The sequence below is a fragment of the Amblyraja radiata genome, chromosome 5 (assembly GCF_010909765.2).
Source record: "Amblyraja radiata isolate CabotCenter1 chromosome 5, sAmbRad1.1.pri, whole genome shotgun sequence".
Lineage (NCBI taxonomy): Eukaryota > Metazoa > Chordata > Chondrichthyes > Rajiformes > Rajidae > Amblyraja > Amblyraja radiata.
The window spans coordinates 91,518,145-91,541,587 of record NC_045960.1 but is presented as its reverse complement, the minus strand read 5'-3'; the positions used below and the strand labels follow the sequence as shown (position 1 = coordinate 91,541,587).

The 23,443-nt window shown below is 43.5% G+C and overlaps 2 protein-coding genes across 5 annotated transcripts in view; one reads left to right on the top strand and one right to left on the bottom strand.

The window, feature by feature from the left end:
* Positions 1-20,036, bottom strand: part of sipa1l2 (signal induced proliferation associated 1 like 2) — a 463,054-nt gene extending 443,018 nt beyond the window's left edge. For all 4 annotated transcript variants that reach the window (XM_033021738.1, XM_033021739.1, XM_033021741.1 and 1 more), the window contains exon 1: positions 19,803-20,036. The gene's annotated coding sequence lies outside the window, so the exon portion shown is untranslated. The remainder of the gene's footprint in view (positions 1-19,802) is intronic.
* A 345-nt stretch (positions 20,037-20,381) lies between these two features.
* On the top strand, positions 20,382-23,192 carry map10 (microtubule associated protein 10). The gene is made up of 2 exons (XM_033021737.1): positions 20,382-20,728; positions 20,764-23,192. Exon 2 carries the CDS (start codon positions 20,854-20,856, stop codon positions 23,047-23,049), a length of 2,196 nt encoding a protein of 731 aa, XP_032877628.1. The 5' UTR covers positions 20,382-20,728; positions 20,764-20,853; the 3' UTR covers positions 23,050-23,192.
* The last annotated feature ends 251 nt before the right edge of the window (positions 23,193-23,443 follow it).

The window sequence follows — 23,443 nt, the reverse complement described above, 5'->3', positions numbered from 1 at the left end:
AAGCTTAGCACCCCATTGTTAACAAACCAGTCTTACCTACAGGTAAAGGTTAGAGATTGAAGGAATTAAGGGAATCAAGGGATATGGGGTTAGTACAAGGAATGGCACCGAGATGAAAGACAAACCATGATCTTATTGAATGATAGCATGGGTACAAGGAACTCAAATGGCTTTTTCCTGCCTCTTATTTATTTAAAAAAATAAATAGAGGCTGAAAAAAAATAATTTGTGCTCCATGTAGAGCCATTTGAGCTCCTCCTAGGGAGAAATGTTTGGGGGGTAGAGAGGAAGAGGCGATGAGAGGAAGATAGAAAGAGGAATTGGCGAACTATGGCCATTATTGTTAGCACTGCTCTTCCAGCCTTCACTAAATACACGTTTCTGCCACTATTTCTATCCCATCCTAAAATAGTAGGAACTTATCACAGAAGAGCATATAATCAATTATCATTATGCTATGTCTATACTAAATCATTGAAAGAGCATACAACATTCCTTTCTGTATTTGAAAAGCTAGGGTAGGGCATGTTAATTTGAGAGTATTTAAAAAAAAATAAGTTTGTTTAATTCCATCATCTCATTTCAGAGTAATTACATCTTCAACAGAAAGTATAGGTCAATGTCATAAATACAACCCACACAATCTTATTTTTTTCCCCCCAAAGGCATGCCAGTGGGGCAAGTGCTTTATAAACAACTGTACAATGCGACAGTTTTACATACATAGCTTTACACCCAAAGGGAATTTGAAAAGATCAAGGATTTGCAGGGCAGGCAAAATCTTCCACATGCGCCACAGAACACCAGATATGGGGAAAACAGGTGATAAATGCAAAATATGATCCAGGTACCAGCAAATTCACATGCTAAAGATCTATTTCATGTCCCCTACACTCCACTCCAGATTTTCTGCTTCCCATAAACCGAAGTTTAATTGCAGATACAAATCATTTGCATGACTTTTGTCAAGCTATCTACACTATCCATGTGCTTTTCCAACTAACTTTTAAATGTTGCATTGTACCTGCTTTAATTACTTTCTCAGGCTGTTTATACCCACTACACGATAAGGAAAAATTTGCCCTCGGGATTCTTTTAAAAGATTCCCCTCTCATCTCGTTTGAACTATGCAGCTCTATAGGACTTGATTAGGACCAGAAGGCAAGGAATTTGTAACCTGGTCTGGAAGGATGTCAGGTAGTCAACTGGATACAATAATGGTTTGGCGAAGGAGTACAAGGATGGTTGTGCAGGGTTGATTTTCAGATTGGAGTTACTAACCAGCAGTGTGCCGCAGGAATCGGTGCTCACATTTATAAACTTTAATACATTTTTATAATTTTTTTTAATAGGTGCAGGAGTAGGCAATTCGGCCCTTCGAGCCAGCACCGCCATTCAATGTGATCATGGCTGATCATCCACAATGAGTACCCCGTTCCTGCCCTTCTCTCCATATCCCTTAATTCCGCTATCCCCAAGAGCTCCATCTAACACTCTCTTTAAAGCATCCAGAGAACCAGCCTCCACCGCCCTCTGAGGCAGAGAATTCCACACACTCACAACTCTGTGAAAAAGCTTTTCCTTATCTCAGTTTTAAATGGCTTACCACTTATTCTTAAACTATGGTCCCTGGTTCTGGACTCCCCAACATTGGGAACATGTTTCCTGTCTCTAGCGTGTCCAATCCCTTAATAATCTTATATGTTTTAATAAGATTCCCTCTCATCCTTCTAAATTCCAGAGTATACAAACCCACTCCAATTTATCAACATATGACAGTCCTGCCATCCCGGGAATTAACCTCGTGAACCTACGCTGCACTCCCTCAATAGCAAGAATGTCCTTTCTCAAGTTGAGACCAAAACTGCACACAATACTCCAGGTGTGGTCTCACCAGGGCCCTGTACAATTACAGGAGGACCTCTTTGCTCCTATACTCAACTCCTCATGTCATGAAGGTCAACATGCCATTCTCTTTCTTCACTGCCTCCTGTACCTGCATGCTTACCTTCAGTGACTGATGAACAAGGACCCCCAGATCCCGTTGTACTCCCCCATTTTCCAACTTGACACTATTTAGATAATAATCTGCCTTCCTGTTTTTGCCACAAAAGTGGATAACCTCACATTTATCCACATTAAACTGCATCAGGCCATGCATCTGCCCACTCACCCAACCTGCCCAAGTCATCCTGCATCCTCATAGCATCCTCCTCACAGTTCACACTGCCACCCAGCTTTGTGTCATCTGCAAATTTGCTAATGTTATTTTTAATCTCTTCATCCAAATCATTAATATATATTCGGGTTTGTTGTGTATGTTCCCAATTTGGAACAGAATCGTTGGCATGGTCAGTAAGTTTACAGACGATGTTACAATTACTGGTATAGTGGACAGTGAAGAAGATTACAACAGGATCTAGATCAACTGAGAAAGTGAACCAAAGAATAGCAGATGGAATTTAAATCTGATATGTGTAAAGTGGTGCATTTTTGCAAATTAAACCAGGGCAGGTCTGTGGAGTCAAGAGAGGCCAAGGGGCACAAGTACATAATAACCCAAAAGTTGCAACCCAGGTAGACACAGATGTGAAAGTAGCATTTGGCATTCCTGCCTTCAACAGTAAGGCATTGATTGCAAGAGTCAGGATGTATTGTTACAACTGTGCAAGATGTTGGAAGAGTCTGATTTAACTTAGTTTAAAATAGAGAGCTTATATTAAATCACAATTTTAGAAAGAACTAAATGAAGTGCAGACACCGTTGGGTCTGCTCCCCCAACGCAAATTTCCACCACTCACCCGTTCCCCCAAGGCAACCCGTTCCCCCAACGCAAATTTCCACCACTCACCCGTTCCCACAACGCAACCCGTTCCCCCACCTCCCCCACTTTCCCCTCTCTCCCTCCATACCCCCTCCTATCCCTCAATCCCCCCCACTCTCCCTCTTCACCTCCCCAGGATATTTCCCCTCTCCTCCCCAATCCCTCCCTCACCTCTCCCCTGCCCCCAGTCACTCCCTCCCTCCATAACTCCTCTCTCCCCTACCCCCTCCTATCCCTCTATCCCCCCCACTCCTCACCCCCACCCCCACCGCCCTCCTCTCCCTCTATTCCCCACTCCCTACCTCCCCCACTCCTCTCCCTCTATTTTCCCTCCTCCCCCACCAGACATGAGACAGGAAATAAACTGAAAGAGGAAGAGTTAGATTTCTCCGCAGATTTTTAAATTTGGCAAGGCCCTACCTCCGCCACATCGTTGCGAGGCCTCACCACCGCAGTCTCGATGCCTCCTGGATCGCCACATAGAACCCTGGCTGGGGCCTCTCGGGTAGAAGCCCGGGTCGGACGAAGTGGCCGACGGCGCCCGTGGCTGGGCACCACTGAGGCCGTGAAGTGGGCTTGGCCGCTCGGCACCACGGATGCGCCCGCAGATGCAGCTCCAGCCGGTGGAGCGTTTATGATGCTCACTCCGCTCCTTCAGCTTTATATTCTACCGCCGGGCGAGGCAGGCGCCGCCCATGACTGACAGCGGACCCGGCCGATCAGTGCAGCGATGGTGCAGGAAGGGGGGGTCGCCGTCCCGGCGACCGACAGGAGAGGAGACCAATCTGCGTGGCGGCTACTGACAGGAGAGGAGACCAATCTGCGCATGCGCGGTTTTAAAGATTTTTAATCGTTAATAACTTTTATGATATACCATCTCTCGGAACAAAACTGTTGCAATTGTAGCACAGGACAATGGTGAGTAAGGTGGCGAAATATTGCATACCGTTTTTGCGCAAATAGAAAAAAACAAAACACAAAACCGGAAGAGTACAAGATCAGAGTTTGTTATGTATGTATAGATTCTCCTTTCTGGAACCTATAAAATCTAGAAGGAATGCATCCAAGGAAAAAGATCAAATCAACACTACAAATTTTATAACAAGATTATGGCGCCTTCACGCCACAAACTTTCATGAAAGTTTCATGATCTAATGGAACGGAAAAATTGACACCGTATCCATCGACCGGTTAAAGCCAGCATACGTCGATTACCAACCGACTATCTCACCCACCGAACCGGCAAAGTCACAAGACCCCAACACTTCCTGTCAAAGACAGTACCAAACAAGATCAGGCCGTAAAATCAACCCGCCAGGGTATGGGGCAGGACAAAGCCAGGCAGTCGCCACCTTGTATGACTCTGTGGCTGAGGAGGGAGCTGCGGCGCCTTCATGCCCACGTTGGTTTTGCATACTGCCCGTCAGTGCTAGCAGCCTCATGAGAAGGTACAGCCACAAGAGCTCAATAACAACTCCAAGGTCAGATGCACTAACTGGCCTTATCTGCACAGAGGTTATGATTGGTGAGAATGTAGGTAAAATGGGCTTCTGGAATAAACGTGACACAAGGTGTCTGGCTCAGCTCAGTGCCGTGTGTTCATTGCTTTCTGTCATGGGATTCAGTCGATCCTACAAGTTAATGTTTATGTTTTGGAGCTCTTACAGTTTATAAATATTTGGCTTTGTGGAGATATGTATATTTCCTCCAATAATCAAACATGTCCATCTTCAGGCAACTGATTATGCACTATTTTCTTAAAACCTATCCATCCTCAGAGATATTAATCATTATTGCCATAATTGATATGAATGGCATTTATGACAGATGAACAGCCAATTATCTGTGGACTAGCATTATAAACAATTACATTATACTCAAGCTTATTCTGTCTGCATCTTCATAAATTGCTGCAAAACATTAGCATCCTATACGCAGTATTAAAGACGTTGTTTTTGACTTAGAAACATAGAAAATAGGTGCAGGAGTAGGCCATTCGGCCCTTCGAGCCTGCACCGCCATTCAATATGATCATGGCTGATCATCCAACTCAGTATCCTGTACCTGCCTTCTCTCCATACCCCCTGATCCCTTTAGCCACAAGGGCCACATCTAACTCCCTTTTAAATATAGCCAATGAACTGGCCTCAACTACATTCTGCGGCAGAGAATTCCAGAGATTCACCACTCTCTGTGTGAAAAAAGTTTTCCTCATCTCGGTCCTAAAAGATTTCCCCCTTATCCTTAAACTGTGACCCCTTGTTCTGGACTTCCCCAACATTGGGAACAATCTTCCTGCATCTAGCCTGTCCAACCCCTTAAGAATGTTGTAAATTTCTATAAGATCCCCCCTCAATCTTCTAAATTCTAGCGAGTACAAACCGAGTCTATCCAGTCTTTCTTCATATGAAAGTCCTGACATCCCAGGAATCAGTCTGGTGAACCTTCTCTGTACTCCCTCTATGGCAAGAATGTCTTTCCTCAGATTAGGAGACCAAAACTGTACGCAATACTCCAGGTGTGGTCTCACCAAGACCCTGTACAACTGCAGTAGAACCTCCCTGCTCCTATACTCAAATCCTTTTGCTATGAATGCTAACATACCATTCGCCTTCTTCACTGCCTGCTGCACCTGCATGCCTACTTTTAATGACTGGTGTACCATGACACCCAGGTCTCGTTGCATCTCCCCCTTTCCTAATCGGCCACCATTCAGATAATAATCTACTTTCCTGTTTTTGCCACCAAAGTGGATAACCTCACATTTATCCACATTATACTGCATCTGCCATGCATTTGCCCACTCACCCAGCCTATCCAAGTCACCTTGCAGCCTCCTAGCATCCTCCTCACAGCTAACACTGCCCCCCAGCTTTGTGTCATCCGCAAACTTGTAGATGTTGCATTCAATTCCCTCGTCCAAATCATTAATATATATCGTAAATAGCTGGGGTCCCAGAACTGAGCCTTGCGGTACCCCACTAGTCACTGCCTGCCATTGTGAAAAGGACCCGTTTACTCCTACTCTTTGCTTCCTGTCTGCCAGCCAGTTCTCTATCCACATCAATACTGAACCCCCTAAACACACAGAAGGAGGTGATGTTGTGGAATGCACCGTCGTAATTGGTAGATACGATAATGGCATCTGGGAAACATGATAGGCACATGAATGCGCAGGGATTTGAGGGATATAGAGTATGTGCAGACTGTTAAGATTTGGTCTTGGCATCATGTGCAGGCTGCTAAGAGTTGGTCTTGGCATTAGTTTAGCATAGACATTGTGGGCTAGGACCCGTTCTTATGCTGGACTGTTCTACATTGATTACAGGGGAGGTGGTAGTGGAGTGATTGATAGAATAAAGGAAATATTTCGGACAATGCGACACCAAAGGAGACAACGTGGAAGTTACAAGCACATTATGCTTCTACATTTATTTCTTGCTAATATGAGGCCTGTGGGATGTACCCAACAAACTGTGCTAATGAAAGAGAAAAACTGAGCCACAAATGGATGACTGATACAAATGGCAAGTTCTGAAGCAGACCAAAAGAAAGAGTGCATTACCAACAGTTTGAGAATTCAAGACTTAGCCCAGAAGGCTACAATGTGCCCAAACAGAAGATGAGCTGTTGTTTCTCAAGCTTGTGTTGGGCCTCCTAACAGATTACACATTTTCTTTTGGACCATTATGTGTAATGAAGGAGCTATCAAAGCATTTCATCATCAGTTGGCATTCACAACTATTATTCTGGTTTTCCAATATCTACTTTCTTTAAATGAATTTTAATTTGTTCAGTTATAACTTTCAGGAGTAATGCAGAAATACCAAAATATTCCACACTAGGAAGTGCATAGACAAGAACTTGGAGTCAATAAAACTGAGGTAGTCTGGCTATCAAGCACTATTACATTGGTAAAGATAAATATGCTAAAAATGCACCAATACACAGTAACTTCATTGTGAAAGTGAAATTATTTTATCCTATATTCAAAAACCATGGTACATTTACTCTATAAATAGCTCTACAGTTGAGCATTCAACAAGAAACAATGTCGAGCACTTATTAATCTGGGCTCCCAAAATCAATTTGCCTCCAATTAACTGTAGAAAACAGCAACAGCAATAAAGCTTAATCTTCAACCAAATTTCAAATGGACAAAGACAATTCAAATCATCATTACCAGGGTCAACACACTAACTAGAGGGAGTTAGATGTGGCCCTTGTGGCTAAAGGGATCAGGGGGTATGGAGAGAAGGCAGGTACGGGATACTGAGGTGAATGATCAGCCATGAACATATTGAATGGCGGTGCAAGCTCGAAGGGCCGAATGGCCTACTCCTGCACCTAGTTTCTATGTATCTAAAACTGCTCTCTCTCTCTCGCTGAATGGAAGGCTTCAAAGACTCACATCCTACCATCCCACGGTTATGTTGCAATGTAATTATTAATCTGTATAATATTCACATTTTCTCCAATAGTACACCTTTCAACAAGCTGCTGATGTGCAATTATGTCTTGCCATGTACAAGTGACACCCTACGGTTATCAGTAGGGTATCACTTGATCATTGTCTTTTCCGTGCACTTTTATACACCTATGACACCTCAAGTATCCATCTTTTAGTAAATGAAATGAAGGGATGCTTCAAACTGATAGCAGTAAAATAAATTGTGGAACACAGTGCTAGGTTTGCTTAACCATGCTTGCTTTTTAAAGTTGCAAGTCTAAAAATGTTTAGTAAACACAATCTCCGATCCAAGTCTGACATATTTATTGGGAAACTACAGATTAGAGTAGTGTGTCTATTTTCAAACTGTAATTTGGAGACATTTGCTTGGAAATGCCTACAAGTCAATGTGGAAATAGATTGTAGAACAGGCCCTTTGGCCCACAATGTTTTCTCCAAACATGATGTCAAGTAAAACTGTTCTCATCTGCCTGTACATGATCCATATCCCTCTATTCCAAGGGTTCCCAACCTGGGGTAAATTTCACCTACCCAGGGGGTAAATTTGTTGATTCTGGATTTGTATATATATTTTCTCATTGACTAACTGTGTTCGGTTCTGGTATACCGGAATCTGTTCATAATTAGTTGTTCATAAATAAGGGAAATAACTTTGTTATGTGCCATCAAGAATGATGTTGCTGTACTGAGGGATAGCCAAGTCTGTCCCTCATTGCTGGCAGCTGATGGGAAGCGGCTATAAAAGGACAGCGCCGCTGGGGGGGGGGGGGGGGGGGGGAAGAAAGAGTTCCGTTCACAGCGTGTGGGGAGTCTGGCCAGAGGTAAGTTGCGGGGAGGGCAGGAGTGTTGAGAAGGAGGGGGTCGGGGATCTCCATGTAGACCGGACAGTGAGGGAACTGGCTCAAGAGCGGATCAGCGGGCTATGGATAACAGAACAGCGGGCAGTAGAGCTTACTCCTGTGTCAGTGAGAGTAACCTCAATTGGTCCCTTGATCGCGCTGACACAGGAGTAAACTCCACCGCCCGCTGTCTTGTTATCCATCGCCCGCTGACTGGCTCTTGAGCTGGTACCCTCATTGTCCGGTCTACATCCAAAGACACGGTGGATGCCATGGTGTCACTCACAGCAGCAAGTAAGGCCATGTCCTGCTCCCGGCGGCATTCGGCTGACATGAGCGACGCCGACAAGTGGCAGGAGAGGTGGTCAGACGGAGAGTACTGCCAGAGGTGATCAGAAGGCACTGGAGGTGGCAGCCGGTTCCGCTGTTTGTCCCCGGCGGCTGCTCGCAACCACACGAGCTACTTCCCTCCCCGGCCACAATGCGGTGGCTCCGAAACCCTTGAATGCAAGCAACATTTTGGTAAACCTCCTCTGGCTATGCAAACAGATCAGAAGCTTAGTATCTTGCTGCCAGGCGACTTTTCCTGACATATCAGCCTCCTTCTACCATCAACAAGGCAAAATCAAGAGTATGTGTGGAATATTCACTGCTTTCCTGAATAGACGCTCAAGAAGCTTGGCACCAAAACACTTCAATTAATTAGTACTCCATCAATATTAATTCCTTCCACCAGCAGTGTGTCACCTGCAGTTTACCATCTCAATGCACCTCTCAAACATGCAACTTCGACCACTTACTACAAGGGTGGGAACACCACAGGTAATGGATTAACCTCAAAGTCACATACCATTCTGACTTCGAAATAAATCACTAGTTCTTTATCCATGCACCCAAATCCTGGAACTCTGAATCCAACAGTACTGTGGAAGTACCATCATTAACAGGATCAAAGAAGTTCAAGTCCATGGTACAACACAACCTTCTTGATGTAGGCAATAAATTATAGCCTGCCAACAATGCCCAGATCATGGAAAAACAAGTTAAATTAAATAATATATATTCATTGTATAATCCTTGATTTAGAATACAGTCATAAGGAAGGTCAAATTTGTGTTATTGAATTTTGGAAGCACAAGGGGCAATCTACTTGAAGCAGAATATTCTTAGGGGCTCAGAGCGAGTGCTGGGAGGACGTTTCCTCTCGTAGACTAAAACGCATAGCCTCCAGATGAGGACATTATTTTGCATTGCAAGTTTTTAGAATTTCTTCCCCAGAAGGTTGTGGGGGTTGAATATTTAAATTAGTCAAAGCCAAGCAAGACAAGATATTTCAATCAATAAAGCAAATAAGGATTATTGAGGAAAGGAAGGAAAGTGAACCCAAGCAAAGGTTGATCAGTCATAATCTTATTGAAAAGAAGAGTATGTACTAGGGGCAAAACTACTTTGTTCTGCTTAGGTTTGCAGTGTAGGATGATGGATTTTAGTCAGGGGAGGTGTGTTACATTATCAATACTTTCTGCTGGCAAGATGAAACAGTGGGTTTAAGTTTCATTGATACAATCTGCCGATTGCACCTGCATAAACAAATCTGGAGGAAAAAAAAATGCTTTTAAAATAGCAGGTTAAAATGCATCTGTTAAAATCATCCCAACTGCTGGCATGAATCTAGTAACTTTTTTTTCAGCTGAAGACAACAGCTAGGAATAACTATTCACTCCAACCACTAGTTTTTAAGAGCATATGAAAATCCTGCCTCAATTAAAATTCTTAAGTTTATAGGTGTGATCCTGCAAAAAAATACAATTTTTAATACCTTTCAAATATTACTGCTATCAAGTTTATTTGGATTTGATGAATGAGATGAAAAGTTAATTGGCTTGAAACCCAAAACAAGACGGAATACATCTTTTGAATTTAAATGTAATTTTTTTTCTCTGATGCTAGGTTATGCCGTTAATATAGTTTTTAAATAGTTCAAATCAGCAATTTCTAGTGAGTCTAGCTGGGATGCGCTCTATGATCTATTAGAGGAATTTGCATAATAATTAAAACTTTAACAATAACAGCTGTATTTACCATTACAGGCTTCTTGCCTCAGGTGGGAATGAGAAACAAGTACATTCCTTTAATAAGAATACACTTGTTCCTTCAGTGACCAGGCAACTGTTTGATCTCTGCTGGGTTTATATTTGCTGTGAATTACATGTAATACAGTCATCCACAAGCAAGTTGTCATTATTTCACCTTTTTGCAGCAAATTAAAATCATATACTAACCAACTCCAACCTACTTGCAGCTACACTCAATATGCCTTGACGTTCCAAGACAGGTTTCAAATAAAAATTCAAAGACCAAGAATCAATCAAGTGAACAGTTCATGAACACATTTAATATACTGGGATTCTAACGCAGAGACCCCAGCACCTCTGCTATTTATTCACTGTTATGTTTTGTGTATCTATCCAGATCATGAGCTCTCTCTCCAAACATCTAGCTGATTTCCATCATGCACATAATAACCAGAACTATAAAATCTACACTGATTCATTAATTAATTATGCCAGCCAATATTGTTTCCCCAGATATGTGCTATGATATAATTACCTGGAGAATATCTGTATTACAATTAACTTAATTATCTTCAGCCACAAAGATGTAATGATTCTTTCATCAAATCCCAAGAACTCTCAAAAACCTTTCTGGAAATGCACATAACAGTACAGTATCAGGATGTCATGTGGGGAAAAATCCATGATCCAGAATAAGGTTTATCTTTAACCTCCAGCAAAGCTACTTGCGTATGTCTTGCCATGGAAATTGTAAGAGGACTCCAAATTGGATTCAAACAAGGTGGCAGCTAAGAGTACAAATAGTTTTGCAGGATACAACTGTGGTAAAATAATCACGTTTTGTATCTCTTCCCACTATAAATTTGATGGCAACATCACTGAGATAAATCTCCTGTCCTCAACCAAATTACAACAGTTCCTTCAAACCAACTGTACAAAAGCAGCAACCTACAATGTATACAAGTGCTGTCCTCACTTAATGCCAAACTTCCCAATTTACTCAACAGAAACAGATAATTATCTTAACATAGTGAAGTATCACAAAATTGGAAATAGTCGAGTGGTACACCTCCATTTGATTTTTTAAATATTTGAATGTAACATTTTAGTTAAAAGGTTTATGATTTATGCAAGAAAGAAATTTTGGAATAAAGGGGTCTATCAAATGATGATCAAAGTTAAACAATAAACAATCCGAAATTACTCTGAATTTTCATCCATTCTTTGTTAAGAAGTATTTTAAACGCAAAACAATAATTACAAAACTCCTTTAATATTATAAGGTATTCAAAGGCATTTCAGAGAGAGAAAAAAGACAGTAAGCCACAAAATGATTAGGTAATGATCTAAAAGTATGTCAGAATTATTGGGGTTAAGAAGCAATCTTTAATATTTTTTCTAGGATCCCGGTTCAAACCATGTCACTGAACAATTGGAGACAAAGTATTGAACTTACTTTTCCAAATTAACTATATAGAAAATGTGCGCAAAATTTGTTCTGAATTCTCAAATTTTAATTAGCTAAATGGAAACACTTAAAAATATACATTTTATGAGAAGAAACATCCTTTTGATCATCAGAAAGGCTATTATCAGGCCTTGAATCAAAAGGAATACTAAAATGCACGTGCATATTTCTTCTGCTGTGAAGCATGCATTTTACAATTACACAACCAGTGGTTAAATATTTGCTTCAAGCTTTGTCTTTACATTTAGTACCAATGCATAATGTGCATGCAGGGTGCATCTGCTGTCAATAAAATAAAATGAAACATTCATTGAACATTCTCCCACCTATGAAAAAAATAACTTGAGCTCTGCCCCCACCGTGACTTTGTTCTGCTGCTCCCTACCACCCCCAAACACCCTTCTCTACCTTGTGAATTTGTACATGTATCGGCACGTATAATGCAATGGGCCATCTTATTCCAGTCTGCCCATTAAATATTTCACCATGAGAAAGCTTCCGATTCAACTAATTAATTGCAAACCCTAATAGTGTTCAGGAGAACGCAAAGGTGTACAAATCCCTTCTCTGATTACTGGCGTAAGGCCGTGACAAGACCAGCTGCAACCCCTCCAGAACTCCGTCCCCATTCAAGGAACAAGTGACCTACCAGCCACAAAAGAGTGAAGTTATCATTACGACCGCCGGCTACCATTTGGGAAAAGTTCATCAACATAAAATTAGCACAATCAGCACACCGCAACAGCATTGAAACCCAAATAGGAATGACCTCACATGCAATTTCTTTGAAATGGTTAACACAATCCGTCAACAACTGGTGTCGCAGACCAGTAGAGTGATACCACTGCTTCAATGATTACCGCAATGGCTTAAAATTATTAGTAGACATACATAGAATTATTTAAAAGTTCGGAGGGCAATTTAGAAAGAAACAAGTGAACAGGACACAAATTAAGTTGGACCTTTCAAAGAGCAATGTCACATCTTTCCATTGTTCACTACTTGAGAACTACAGTTCTCACCTACTCAGGCAGGAAATACAACCAATACTCTGAAAACCTTTTTCAAAGCTGCGCTGGGGATTGAAAGGTATATTCTAGCTCATGAAAAAGTAATGCATTTCCTCTCTTAAATGCTTGTCATTCAATCAAGATGAGGTTTGCCGAAAAAAGTTATTTGTAATATTGAGTTTTAAAAGTATGCATAAGGTCTGCTTTCAGTACATCAAGCAAGTTACCATTCACTTTAGCTTGCCACATAAATGAAATGCCCTCCTTCCAAGCTCTGCACTAAATAAACCTTTGTCTTCAGTGTGAAAGCAACCTCCAAGCCCAGATTGGAGCAATCAGTAACACTATGAACTAGATATCATGGTCTTGCTCAAGAAAGAGTGACAACCAACTGTACCAAATTATCAATGTACAAGGTTACTGACCTTAAAACAAGAGCATAGTGAATAACTGATCAGAAAAAATTACAAAAAGATCCGTGTCAATTTGTGCTGAAGAAGAATTTAGTTATTTGATTAGGATCAGATACAACTGCTGAATACATACAATCTAATTTTAAAAGTTTAGATATGAAAACAATGTGAACATTCTAATTGATCCATTTTAAAAGATGGGGTAGTGAAGGAAGCAAAGCAGTGTTTCAAATCAAATTGGCATGTTAGACTGATCACAATACCATTTGTTCCAACACTGATCTTTTGGGGTAGTTCAATTTGATTTGCACAAATATCTGTTTACATTTTCACTATTTCATTTAACCAAATCCATAACAGCACCATAACTAACTGCACACATTCTTTCCAAACTAACAATCCTTGAACCTATGAAAAAAATATTTGTTTTAAAGTGAGATTTATCAAAATTCCTCAATGCAGCATGATTTTTTTGTGTGCACATGATTCATGTATTCGTCTTTGGTCATGGAGTGAAGAAATATTGGGTTTTCTTTTTTTTTTTTAAAAGGATCTTGATCACAGAGAATAGCTCCACACTTCCAATGTGCTGCAGTCCTATAAAACTTTATTTACTTTTTGGCAATTGATAAAAAGTCAAGTCACGTCAAGTTTATTCGTCACATACACATATGATATGTGCAGTGAAATGAAAAGTGGCAATGCTCGCAGACTTTGTGCAAAAAACAAACAAACTACAAACAGAATGGAACAGAATCATATATTCATTTACATATTAAATATTGTGGGCGGAAGGAAAAAGGGAAAAAAAACAGCAATTAAAAAAACACAGTAGAATGGTACAGTAAAGTTAGTCCCTGGTGAGATAGGAGTTTAAAGTCCTAATGGCCTCTGGGAAGAAACTCCTTCTCAACCTCTCCATTCTCACAGCATGGCAACGGAGGTGTTTGCCTGACCGTAGCAGCTGGAACAGTCCGTTGCAGGGGTCTCCCCTGATCTTATTGGCTCTGGAGTTGCACCTCCTGATTTATAGTTCCTGCAGAGGGGCGAGTGATGTTCCCATAGTGCGTTCGGCCGAATGCACTACTCTCTGCAGAGCTTTCTTGTCCTGGGCAGAGCAATTCCCAAACCGGATTGTGATATTTCCGGACAAGATGCTTTCCACAGTCGCTGAGTAATTGCCCAACGCATCACCGGTTCCTCGCTCCCCTCCATTGAGTCTGTCCAAAGCAAGCGTTGTCTGCGGAGGGCGCTCAGCATTGCCAAGGACTGCTCTCATCCCAACCATGGACTGTTTTACCCTCCTACCATCCGGGAGGCGCTACAGGTCTCTCCGTTGCCGGACCAGCAGGTCCAGGAACAGCTTCTTCCCGGCGGCTGTCACTCTACTCAACAACGTACCTCGGTGACTGCCAATCACCCCCCCCCCCGGACACTCCTCCCACAGGAAAAACACTATGTCTGTATATATGCTAATGTAATGTAAATATGGTATGTCGCTCTTCCAGGGAGATGCTAAATGCATTTCGTTGTCTCTGTACTGTACACGGACAATGACAATTAAAGTTGAATCTGAATCTGAATCTAGAAGCACTGGAGGATCCTCGGAGACACTCTGAATTTCCTCAATTGCCTGACGTGGTAAAGGCGCTGCCTTGCCTTACTCACTAGTGCTGCAGCGTGTGATGTCCATGTCATATCCTCAGAGATGTGGATTCCCAGGTATTTAAAACAGCTCACCCTATCCACAGTTTCCCCATTTATCCTCAATGGTGTGTACGTCCTCGGATGATGTGCCCTCCTAAAGTCCACGATCAGCTCCTTAGTTTTTTTGATGTTCAAGAGTTCAAAAGGTTATGTTCATTCATCATCCACCATTTTCAAGAGTATTTATTTCAGTAAACAGTACCTCTTCAAAATTTGTAACTAGAGTATTGCATTGTCAATTATCCTCTGACCTATTTAGTGACAAAAAATTACAGTTTAAGTTGCAGGACATACAATGGTGTGCTGCCCTGCAGCTAAGATGATAGGCGAGACACATTCTTTCTTTGATGTAAGGTAGACAAAAGTGCTGGAGAAACTCAGCGGGTGCGGCAGCATTTATGGAGCGAAGGAAATAGGCAACGTTTCGAGCCGAAACCCTTCTTCAGACTGATGTAGGGGGGGGGGGGAAGAAGAAAGGAAGAGGAGGAGCCAGAGGGCTGAGAAGGGGAGGAGACACAAGGGTTACCGGAAATTGGAGAAGTCAATGCTCAAGCTGCTGGGGTGCAGACTGCCCAAGCGGAATGCGAGGTACTGCTCCTCCAATTTCCGGTGGTGCTCACTCTGGCCATGGAGGAGGCCCAGGACAGAAAGGTCGGATTCGGAATGGGGAGTTGAAGTGCTGAGCCACAGGGAGATCAGGTTGGTTAATGCGGACCGAGCGGAGGTGTTCGGCGAAACGATCGCCAAGCAACGCTTGGTCTCACCGATGTAGCTCAGCTGACACCTAGAGTAGCAGATGCAACAGATGAGGTGGGAGGAGGTGCAGGTGAACCTCTGTCGCACCTGGAACGACTGCTTGGGTCCTTGAATGGAGTCGAGGGGGGAGGTAAAGCGACAAGTGTAGCATCTCCTGCAGTTAAAACTGTCTTCGGAGGGAGGAGGAGAACTTCTTCAAAGTAGGCATACCTTGAGGAGATATCACAGTGGAGTAAATAAAATGTTCAAGCAGGAACTGCAGATGCTGGAAAATCGAAGGTAGACAAAAGTGCTGGAGAAACTCAGCAGGTGCGGCAGCATCTATGGAGCGAAGGAAATAGGCAACCTTTCGGACCGAAACCCTAATTCTTTGATGTAGGTCTACAATTGTTTGGACTAAATAACAGTTTATTCACCTTGCTCTAATGTACAGAATACAATTAGTCCCATCACACCATAGGTTTCATGCAGGTTCAGGTTCTGTGCCCCATGCTATCCAAGGAAAGATTAAGCAGAATGATACAATCCAAAACAAAAGTAACTTTCTGCTGCTGCATGCAACAGAGAGATTTTTTCGGCGACAGCCGGAAAATAGGCTGTCACCATATGGTCACGGGGTGATGCCTATATTTTTTCTTGTCGCCGTTGGATTTTGAAATGTTCAAAACCTTTTGATGACAGTGGGCTTGATGTTGCCCGTCTTCTCCTGTCACAGGTTGTCGCCAGGATGACGTTGGGATGTCTCCGGGTGCTGACTTCGGTGAATTCCATTGGCGACTACCTACGTCAACCGGCGACTGAATTGTCTTCAGTTTTCGCCGACAGGGTCGTTGCTTGTCGCGGGTGGACATAGGTTGACGCCCGTGTGGTGGTAGGTTGTTGTGGGTGTGATCATAGGTGGACGTCCTAAGTCGCGACGACTGGGTCGCCGATTGTCGGTAGCTTGCCGTCGACTAGGTGGTAGGTTGTCGTAGACATTGTCATAGAGGGGGTCCAGTCACTAGTTTTTCGGTGATCTACTACGACTGTGACAGTCGCCGACAGTCTCCGAAAAAAACACCTAAGTGGGACAGGCCCTTAATGCAGCAATTTTAGCCTTTAAAAAAAAAAATTTGATACCTTAACCATGATTAAATTAATTGCGCTCAAATTAAACCAAAACTGCAATCACATTGCAATGCTGCCAGATATTTTTTTTTCATTCTTAAGTCACAAGATACAGCCGTCATTACAGCTGCCATCGTTCGCAGCGTCACTACAGAGCAGGACACTCGATTCCTTCCATTCAGTGAAGACTGGAAATAATCAAACCGTTGCCCTGACAACTTCTAAATCTAAAGACCAGGCTTATTTAAGGCCAGAACATCAAGGATAACCTTTTCCCCTTCAGCACTTCAGAATAAATTTTCAACAGCTGCTGTATTGATATAAGGAAGCATGACACAGTGGGACCTGGTTTACTAGACAACAAACAAGGTCATTTGAATATTGAGTAATATTGAATATTGAGTAGTAAAAAGCATTATCTTACAAAACATATGTTTTTTTAATATTCTAGTGCCTTTATGTTTTGCGTATTCAAAATTCTTGTTAGTAATCTGTTCATTTATATTGTCTTCCAGAGATTGACAATTTACCTGTATGTTAAGCATGTGAATAAATAGATAAATTATGCCAAATATTGGTCTAGTTATGCATTTTTATTCAAATTGATAATTGTTATACCAATATCTTAAATATATTTGCCCCAAAGTAGGCAAAACTACTGTTTACATTATGATACAATTAGTTTCTGCTTCCATCACCAATTCCCTTGCCTTTAGTTATGTGTGATACAGTAGTGAGTACATACTCCATTGTACTCCGTTTCTGAAACTGTTCCATTGGCCTGAGAGGTTTGTTTGTTATGCTATGAACTTTATGTAAATGTACTTTATGTAAATTTCACACAGAGAGGTGTGAGACCGTGGAATTCTCTGCCTCAGAGGGCAGTGGAGGCCGGTTCTCTGGACACTTTCAAGGAAGGGTTCTTAATGATTGCGGAGTCAGGAGATATGGATAGAAGGCAGGAACGGGGGATACTGATTGGGGGTGATCAGCCATGATCACATGGCGGTACTGGCTCGAAGGGCAGAATGGCCTACTCCTGCACCTATTGTCTATTGCCAATGTATATCTCTAGTCTCCTCCAGCCCTAGAGCACAATACGTTATCAGTGAGCCGCAACTTTGGTTTCTTCCTTATCCCTGATTTTAAGCTCTGCTCCATTGGTGACCAATCCTTCAACTGCAAAGCCTGTCATTTCCTGGAGTCCCCTCCCGACACTACTATCCACCAAGTAAATCAAACTACTGGTCATCCACACTAATATTTCCCTATAAACTTTATAATCTACTAGACTAAGTGGGACCCGTTGGGTTCCTGTCACACAAGAGGCTTGGTTTCCCAACACAATATTCCACCACACATTTATGCTCAACATCGCCACATATCATAAATACATGTTGCAAAATATTATCTCCAATTGACTACACTTGAGCCTAACAAGTTTACAATGAACGAGGGTTATTAAGCAGTATCCTTCTGTGAAGCCAAACATCTTCTGCAATGTTACCATGACAAATATCGCCAACAGTAACCGTACAGCAGTAACGAGCCAAATTTAGCAGATATTACAAATCTGAGATATGAGGCACGTTGTACATTTACTCAGACTATTTTTTAAACTGTATCCCAATTCATTAAATGAACAACTAATATAATCGATTGCATTGTTCTTTGTCAGTAACTGTTATCATCTCGAGCTGGAAGGGCATATTTTCAACGCAGATTTTGCTCGAGGGGCCCGATAAATCGCAGAAAACAATCGTAGCGGACGATGTATAGTGTTATTATTTTCACTGAAAAAGCAGATAAACTTTATGGGGTATTGATCAACAACACGAAACTCGCCGCAATGTATGTTTTCCACATATTAATTTGCCTTATACAGTTATAATAAAACATTTTAAATTAAAGACGATCATTTAATTTGCAGAACATTGTCAATGCGGTCATAGTTTAATTGTAGAAATACCCCCTGCGGGGGGGAAAAAGTAAACAGTGTAGACCAAATGCGGGAAGTGTTTCGGCACAAAGTGAACCCAAAATCTCGTCCATAGTGCGATTCAAGCCATCTAGCGGACAAAGTCGGAAGAAAATAAACCAACAAAACCAATTCCACAACACATCAACCGGATTCCTACAACTTCCAGAGAAACGGGGATGCGCTGCGCAATTGGGCTCTCAAGTAGGTCTCTGGACTACACACCCAGTCAACAACATCTAATTAAATATATTATTACACATAACGAAGAAATACATGATTTTAATCTCAGGACCGTTTGGGTTTTGAAGGTTTTCAGATGGGTGGGGTGAGTGAAGGACCGCGGGAATCTTCCGGATTCAGAGGACGGGACAGAACCCCTTTTCTTGTATTTCCAATTTCATTTCGTTTCTAGCAGAAAGGTGGAGTATTCGTACACATTCAATAAATTGGCCGGCCGCGGTCCTCTTGCTGAACCGAGAGTAGTTACCCGATCCGCAGAGTCGATCAGCTTCGAGGAAAGGTCCCGCGATCACAGCGTTCAGCCTGCTCTCTTCCACTGGGGGAACACAACCACCCGCAGGAACGACGGGTTGTCGTCCTGCCCGAGGGGGAGGCTGATCTGCTAATGATCCTATCCCAGTGGGGGAGGGTGCGAACAACGTTTTGAGAGGATATGGGGATGGAGGGGGAGAGGATTACTGGGACGGTTATCCTGGGAGAGAATAAAACATTGTTCAGATGAGAGGTGGGGGGGCTACGTTTATTAAAGGATTGAGGAGGGGGAAGAGAAAAGTATTATCCTAACCTGGGAAGACCTGGATAACGAAAAGGACTCTCACGATGAGAAGTAGAGATATGTTTTGGGGGCATTCCGACACTACCTTGAGGGTAGGAGAGTGGAGCTGGAGGGAGAATGGGGCGACAGTCCTGGCATTTTTCGGGAGTATGGTGGGATGTAATAAAATGGAGGGAGTTGCGTTAGGGGATGGGGGGAGGACTTCTGACGGTTTGCCAGTGAACATGAACCCTCGAGCAACCGAGAGCTTAACGCTGGTCCGAGCGCGGGTGGTGAACTGACGGACTCTCCAACCTTCAATTTGTCAACAAGCCACAGCTCCCCACTCCTAATCCTCCTCCTCCGCTTCCCTTACCTGACAACCGTCGAGCCGCACGTGCACGAGTGAGAACTCAGTCCCGCACAATCCACACCATGGAACCGCCAGCGCATCCAAAGTCCGCTGCTGCTTCAACCGGCCTTTGCAGCAGCAACACCTCCACCACCTCCTCCTCCTTTTCCTGCGGCCAGCAGGCTGGAAACTTTTCACATTCTCCTGCACCTCAACACAACCTGACGCCCGATGTTCCGCCCGCTGACTTGCCGCTCCTCGCATTGGCTGCTTGCTGGCCGTTATTTTCCTTCCATTGGCCGTAATTCGTCCTTTAGCTCCACCCATTGGCCCTCCCCTCCCCCAATTGGCCGCCCGTTGGCCCTCCCCTCCACCCATTGGCCGCCCGTTGGCCTTCCCCTCCAACCATTGGCCGCCCGTTGGCCCTCCCCTCCACCCATTGGCCGTCCGTTGGCCCTTCCCTCCACCCATTGGCCGCCCGTTGGCCCTCCCCTCCAACCATTGGCCGCCCGTTGGCCCTTCCCTCCACCCATTGGCCGCCCGATGGCCCTCCACCCATTGGTCGCCCCTCCGCCCATTGGCCGATTCGGCTCTTTCTCTCTTTCTTTCTATTCACCTCCCCTGGCCTTCTCCTGCCATTGGTCGCTCTCCGGCTTTTCCCTCACGACATTGGCCATTCACGTTCCGCCCGTGCCCACCCCCACCTGGCGAACGAAAGCAAAGATCCTGCAGCGGAGCTCGCTATAGGATCTTTGAACGAAACCGTCCTTCAGGCGCGTGACGCCGTCCGTTCCATTTGTGTAGTTGGACAAGCTGAAGCCCGTGGGCAGGAGGGGAATTGTAGTCAAGTTGTCGTCAAAGAGGCAACTCGCCTGTGAAGGACTGCAGCCCCCGCCCGGGTGGCAATGCGCTCAAGGTACCGTGATCCATTGCATGGCGGCGTTGTCAAGGTTTCGGCCAAAGATTATAGAGGAGCTAATCTTTGGTTTCGGCTGTGAAGCCCGTGTAAAGAGCCGGTTCTCTTAAAGCCGGTGAATTGGGGGGAGAGATAGCAACTGCCATCCATTTGTTAAGAATGAGTAAAGTCGCTGAAGTGGAGACGCTGTTCTCATTGGAGCTGTTAATAGAGTACGTGGAGGTTGGGCCTAGCACCTACTCCGAATCCGGCACTTTACTGGCGGTGGCCTTCAGGCTGTTGGACTTTCCCACTCTCCTGGTCTATCAGACCGAACCGGAACGAGCGGAGAGCCTGCGGCGGAGCTGGGAGCGTGGTCATGAGAGGGACGGCTCCGGACGGCCGCCAGGCAGCACTAATACCCCTTTCGATAAAGGCAAGTCCTGCCTGTTCAAGATGGGGCTGTCGACCCTTCATCGCCATTTGACCAACACACCCTTGTACGTAATGCTGCTCGACGTTTCACAGCGGGTACCCAAGTTAGTGGGAAGTTGTCTGATCTCGATGGCAGGTGCAGTAGAGAACATCAGGGTGGATGTGGAGGACCGTGGCCTTACCATGCCTTCCAGGCAAGGAAAGAGAGGGCTGTACTCTCTATATAACCTGATGGGTGTAAAGATTGGCCACATATCTGCAGGATATAGACTCATGAGTTTGGGAGTTGGTTTGCTGCCACATACTCCAGAAAACCAGGTCCAGAAAGCTAAAATGCGGGACACGGACATTTCTCACTTGCCAACTGAACTGCGTGCGGCAGACCAAGGGGTGTGTGGGAAGGTCGCAGATCAAGGCACTGGGCCCTCTAGAGTGCCACAAGGCACTCTACCTGACTCTAAAAAATGCCCTGACCTAGTTTCCGATGACCAGACTGTTCAGCGGAGCGAAATGCCTGTTAACATTTTTGTGTTTAAGGAGAAACGCAACCCGAACAAACAGACAAAAGAGACGAGTGTGAAACACGAGATGAGACAGCACGATCTAGAATTGGAACCAACTGCGGATATCAAAGCGGACAACGTTTTTTGTCCACCCCCCTTGTACTACAGTCAGTCAAAGAATGAACCCAAAGAGAAGCTATCTGAAATCTGGAAATCAGGGGAGCCCGAGGAGTCATTTCTACTCGATGAGTTCGACTCGGATGAAAGTGATGAATTATTCGATACGAGCCAAAAGTTAAGTAATTCTAGGTTGCCCGAAAGTTGCTTAGAAGCAGCAGCCACGTTAAAGACACAAATTAAAAAGAACCCAGCTAATCTTGATGCAAGTAATACAATCGGACAGTTGCCTCTGCTAAATGCGCTTTTGCTGGAGCTTTCTTTACTACACCATGACCAATTACCTGAGCGGATTCCTCTGTCTGTACACCCTCAACTTGCTTGGCTTTACAGTGGTTTAAAGAATGATTTGCCCGAATTTCATAAACCGACCATATCGGCATCACCACACCCTAAATCTGCCAAACCAAATTTTAAGCAACAGAAGGAAATTCAAAAACAACATGCATCCTCCAGAATCTTTGATAAAGAAAATAACCCGAAGCGAGGGAACGCACAAAAAAAATCGGAACATCCCCAAAGAAAGCTTATGTATGGATTAACAAACACATTGCGGTTAAGGCTCCGACAAACAAATCCAGAGATGTTGAGACTACATGAACAGAAAGAGTTATCCAGAAGAAGAAGAATGGAACATCTGAAAGAGAAGACTGTGCGAAAACGTCATGAAGCCAAAGGTGAAAGAGATTCTTCAAATCTTCAAAAAGATCAACCTCTTTCTGGTGACAGATGTAAAGAAAATATTGAAACATTGATTCGAAGCAGCATTGAACCTGATTCAACTCATTCTTCAAAAGTTCAAAGCAGTGGTAAACTTTCGGGGGAAAATAACTTTGAAGCAACTTTGGGTCCTGAACGTGCCACAACTGCCGTTCAACCGCCGGGACCATTAAATTACTGTATGGATGTTGCGGATTTACAGATCGCTAATGACAATGATCTGTATCGAAAAGATGTAAAAATCAGAATGCCTGAAATATTCAATTACGATTCTGACCCCAGTGTTAATGAGACTTGTAATGTAGCAGTGGATTTTCTGCAGACTTCAAATATGAATCCTGTTTTTACTAGTGATCCAACACCAGCTGAAGACATTGATGCTCCGATTTCTTATACTAGCTGTGATGAACCCAAGTATTCAGAAGATTTACCAGTCCTGAACCGGTGGGCAACTCGGAAGATTGTACCAGTCCTGAACCTGTGGGCAACTCTGAAGATTTTACCAGTCCTGATCCTACCAGTAAATTTGCAGATACTTTAGGCAGCAGCACAGAAGCTGCAGCCATTAGGGTGAAATATAAATATTATAACAGTGAATTGGACTCCAGCCTTTCCAAATATTCTAGCGACAATCAGGGGACAGCTCAAAGCGAGACAGAGGATGAATCAGTCTCACTACCCAAACCATCCAAGCAATCTCCAATACGGACTTTAAAAGGTATAAACCTTGTAAAAAGTCGCCATCAGAGAATGACATTGTCTTCAACAACCTCAAATTTATCCGATGGAGCAACCAGCTCAACTGAGGTCAATGAACTGATAAAAATACTGACCCCATCAAACAAAGAAGAATTTGAGAATCAACTTAAATCAAATGTTCAGTGGAGTTCTAGATCAGACATTAATCCAGCTAGCACTGAGGTCCCCCAACATTC

What these genes read in the sequence shown, in the direction of transcription:
- map10 (XM_033021737.1), top strand. Translation starts at nt 20,854, where the DNA reads ATGAGTAAAGTCGCTGAAGTGGAGACGCTGTTCTCATTGGAGCTGTTA.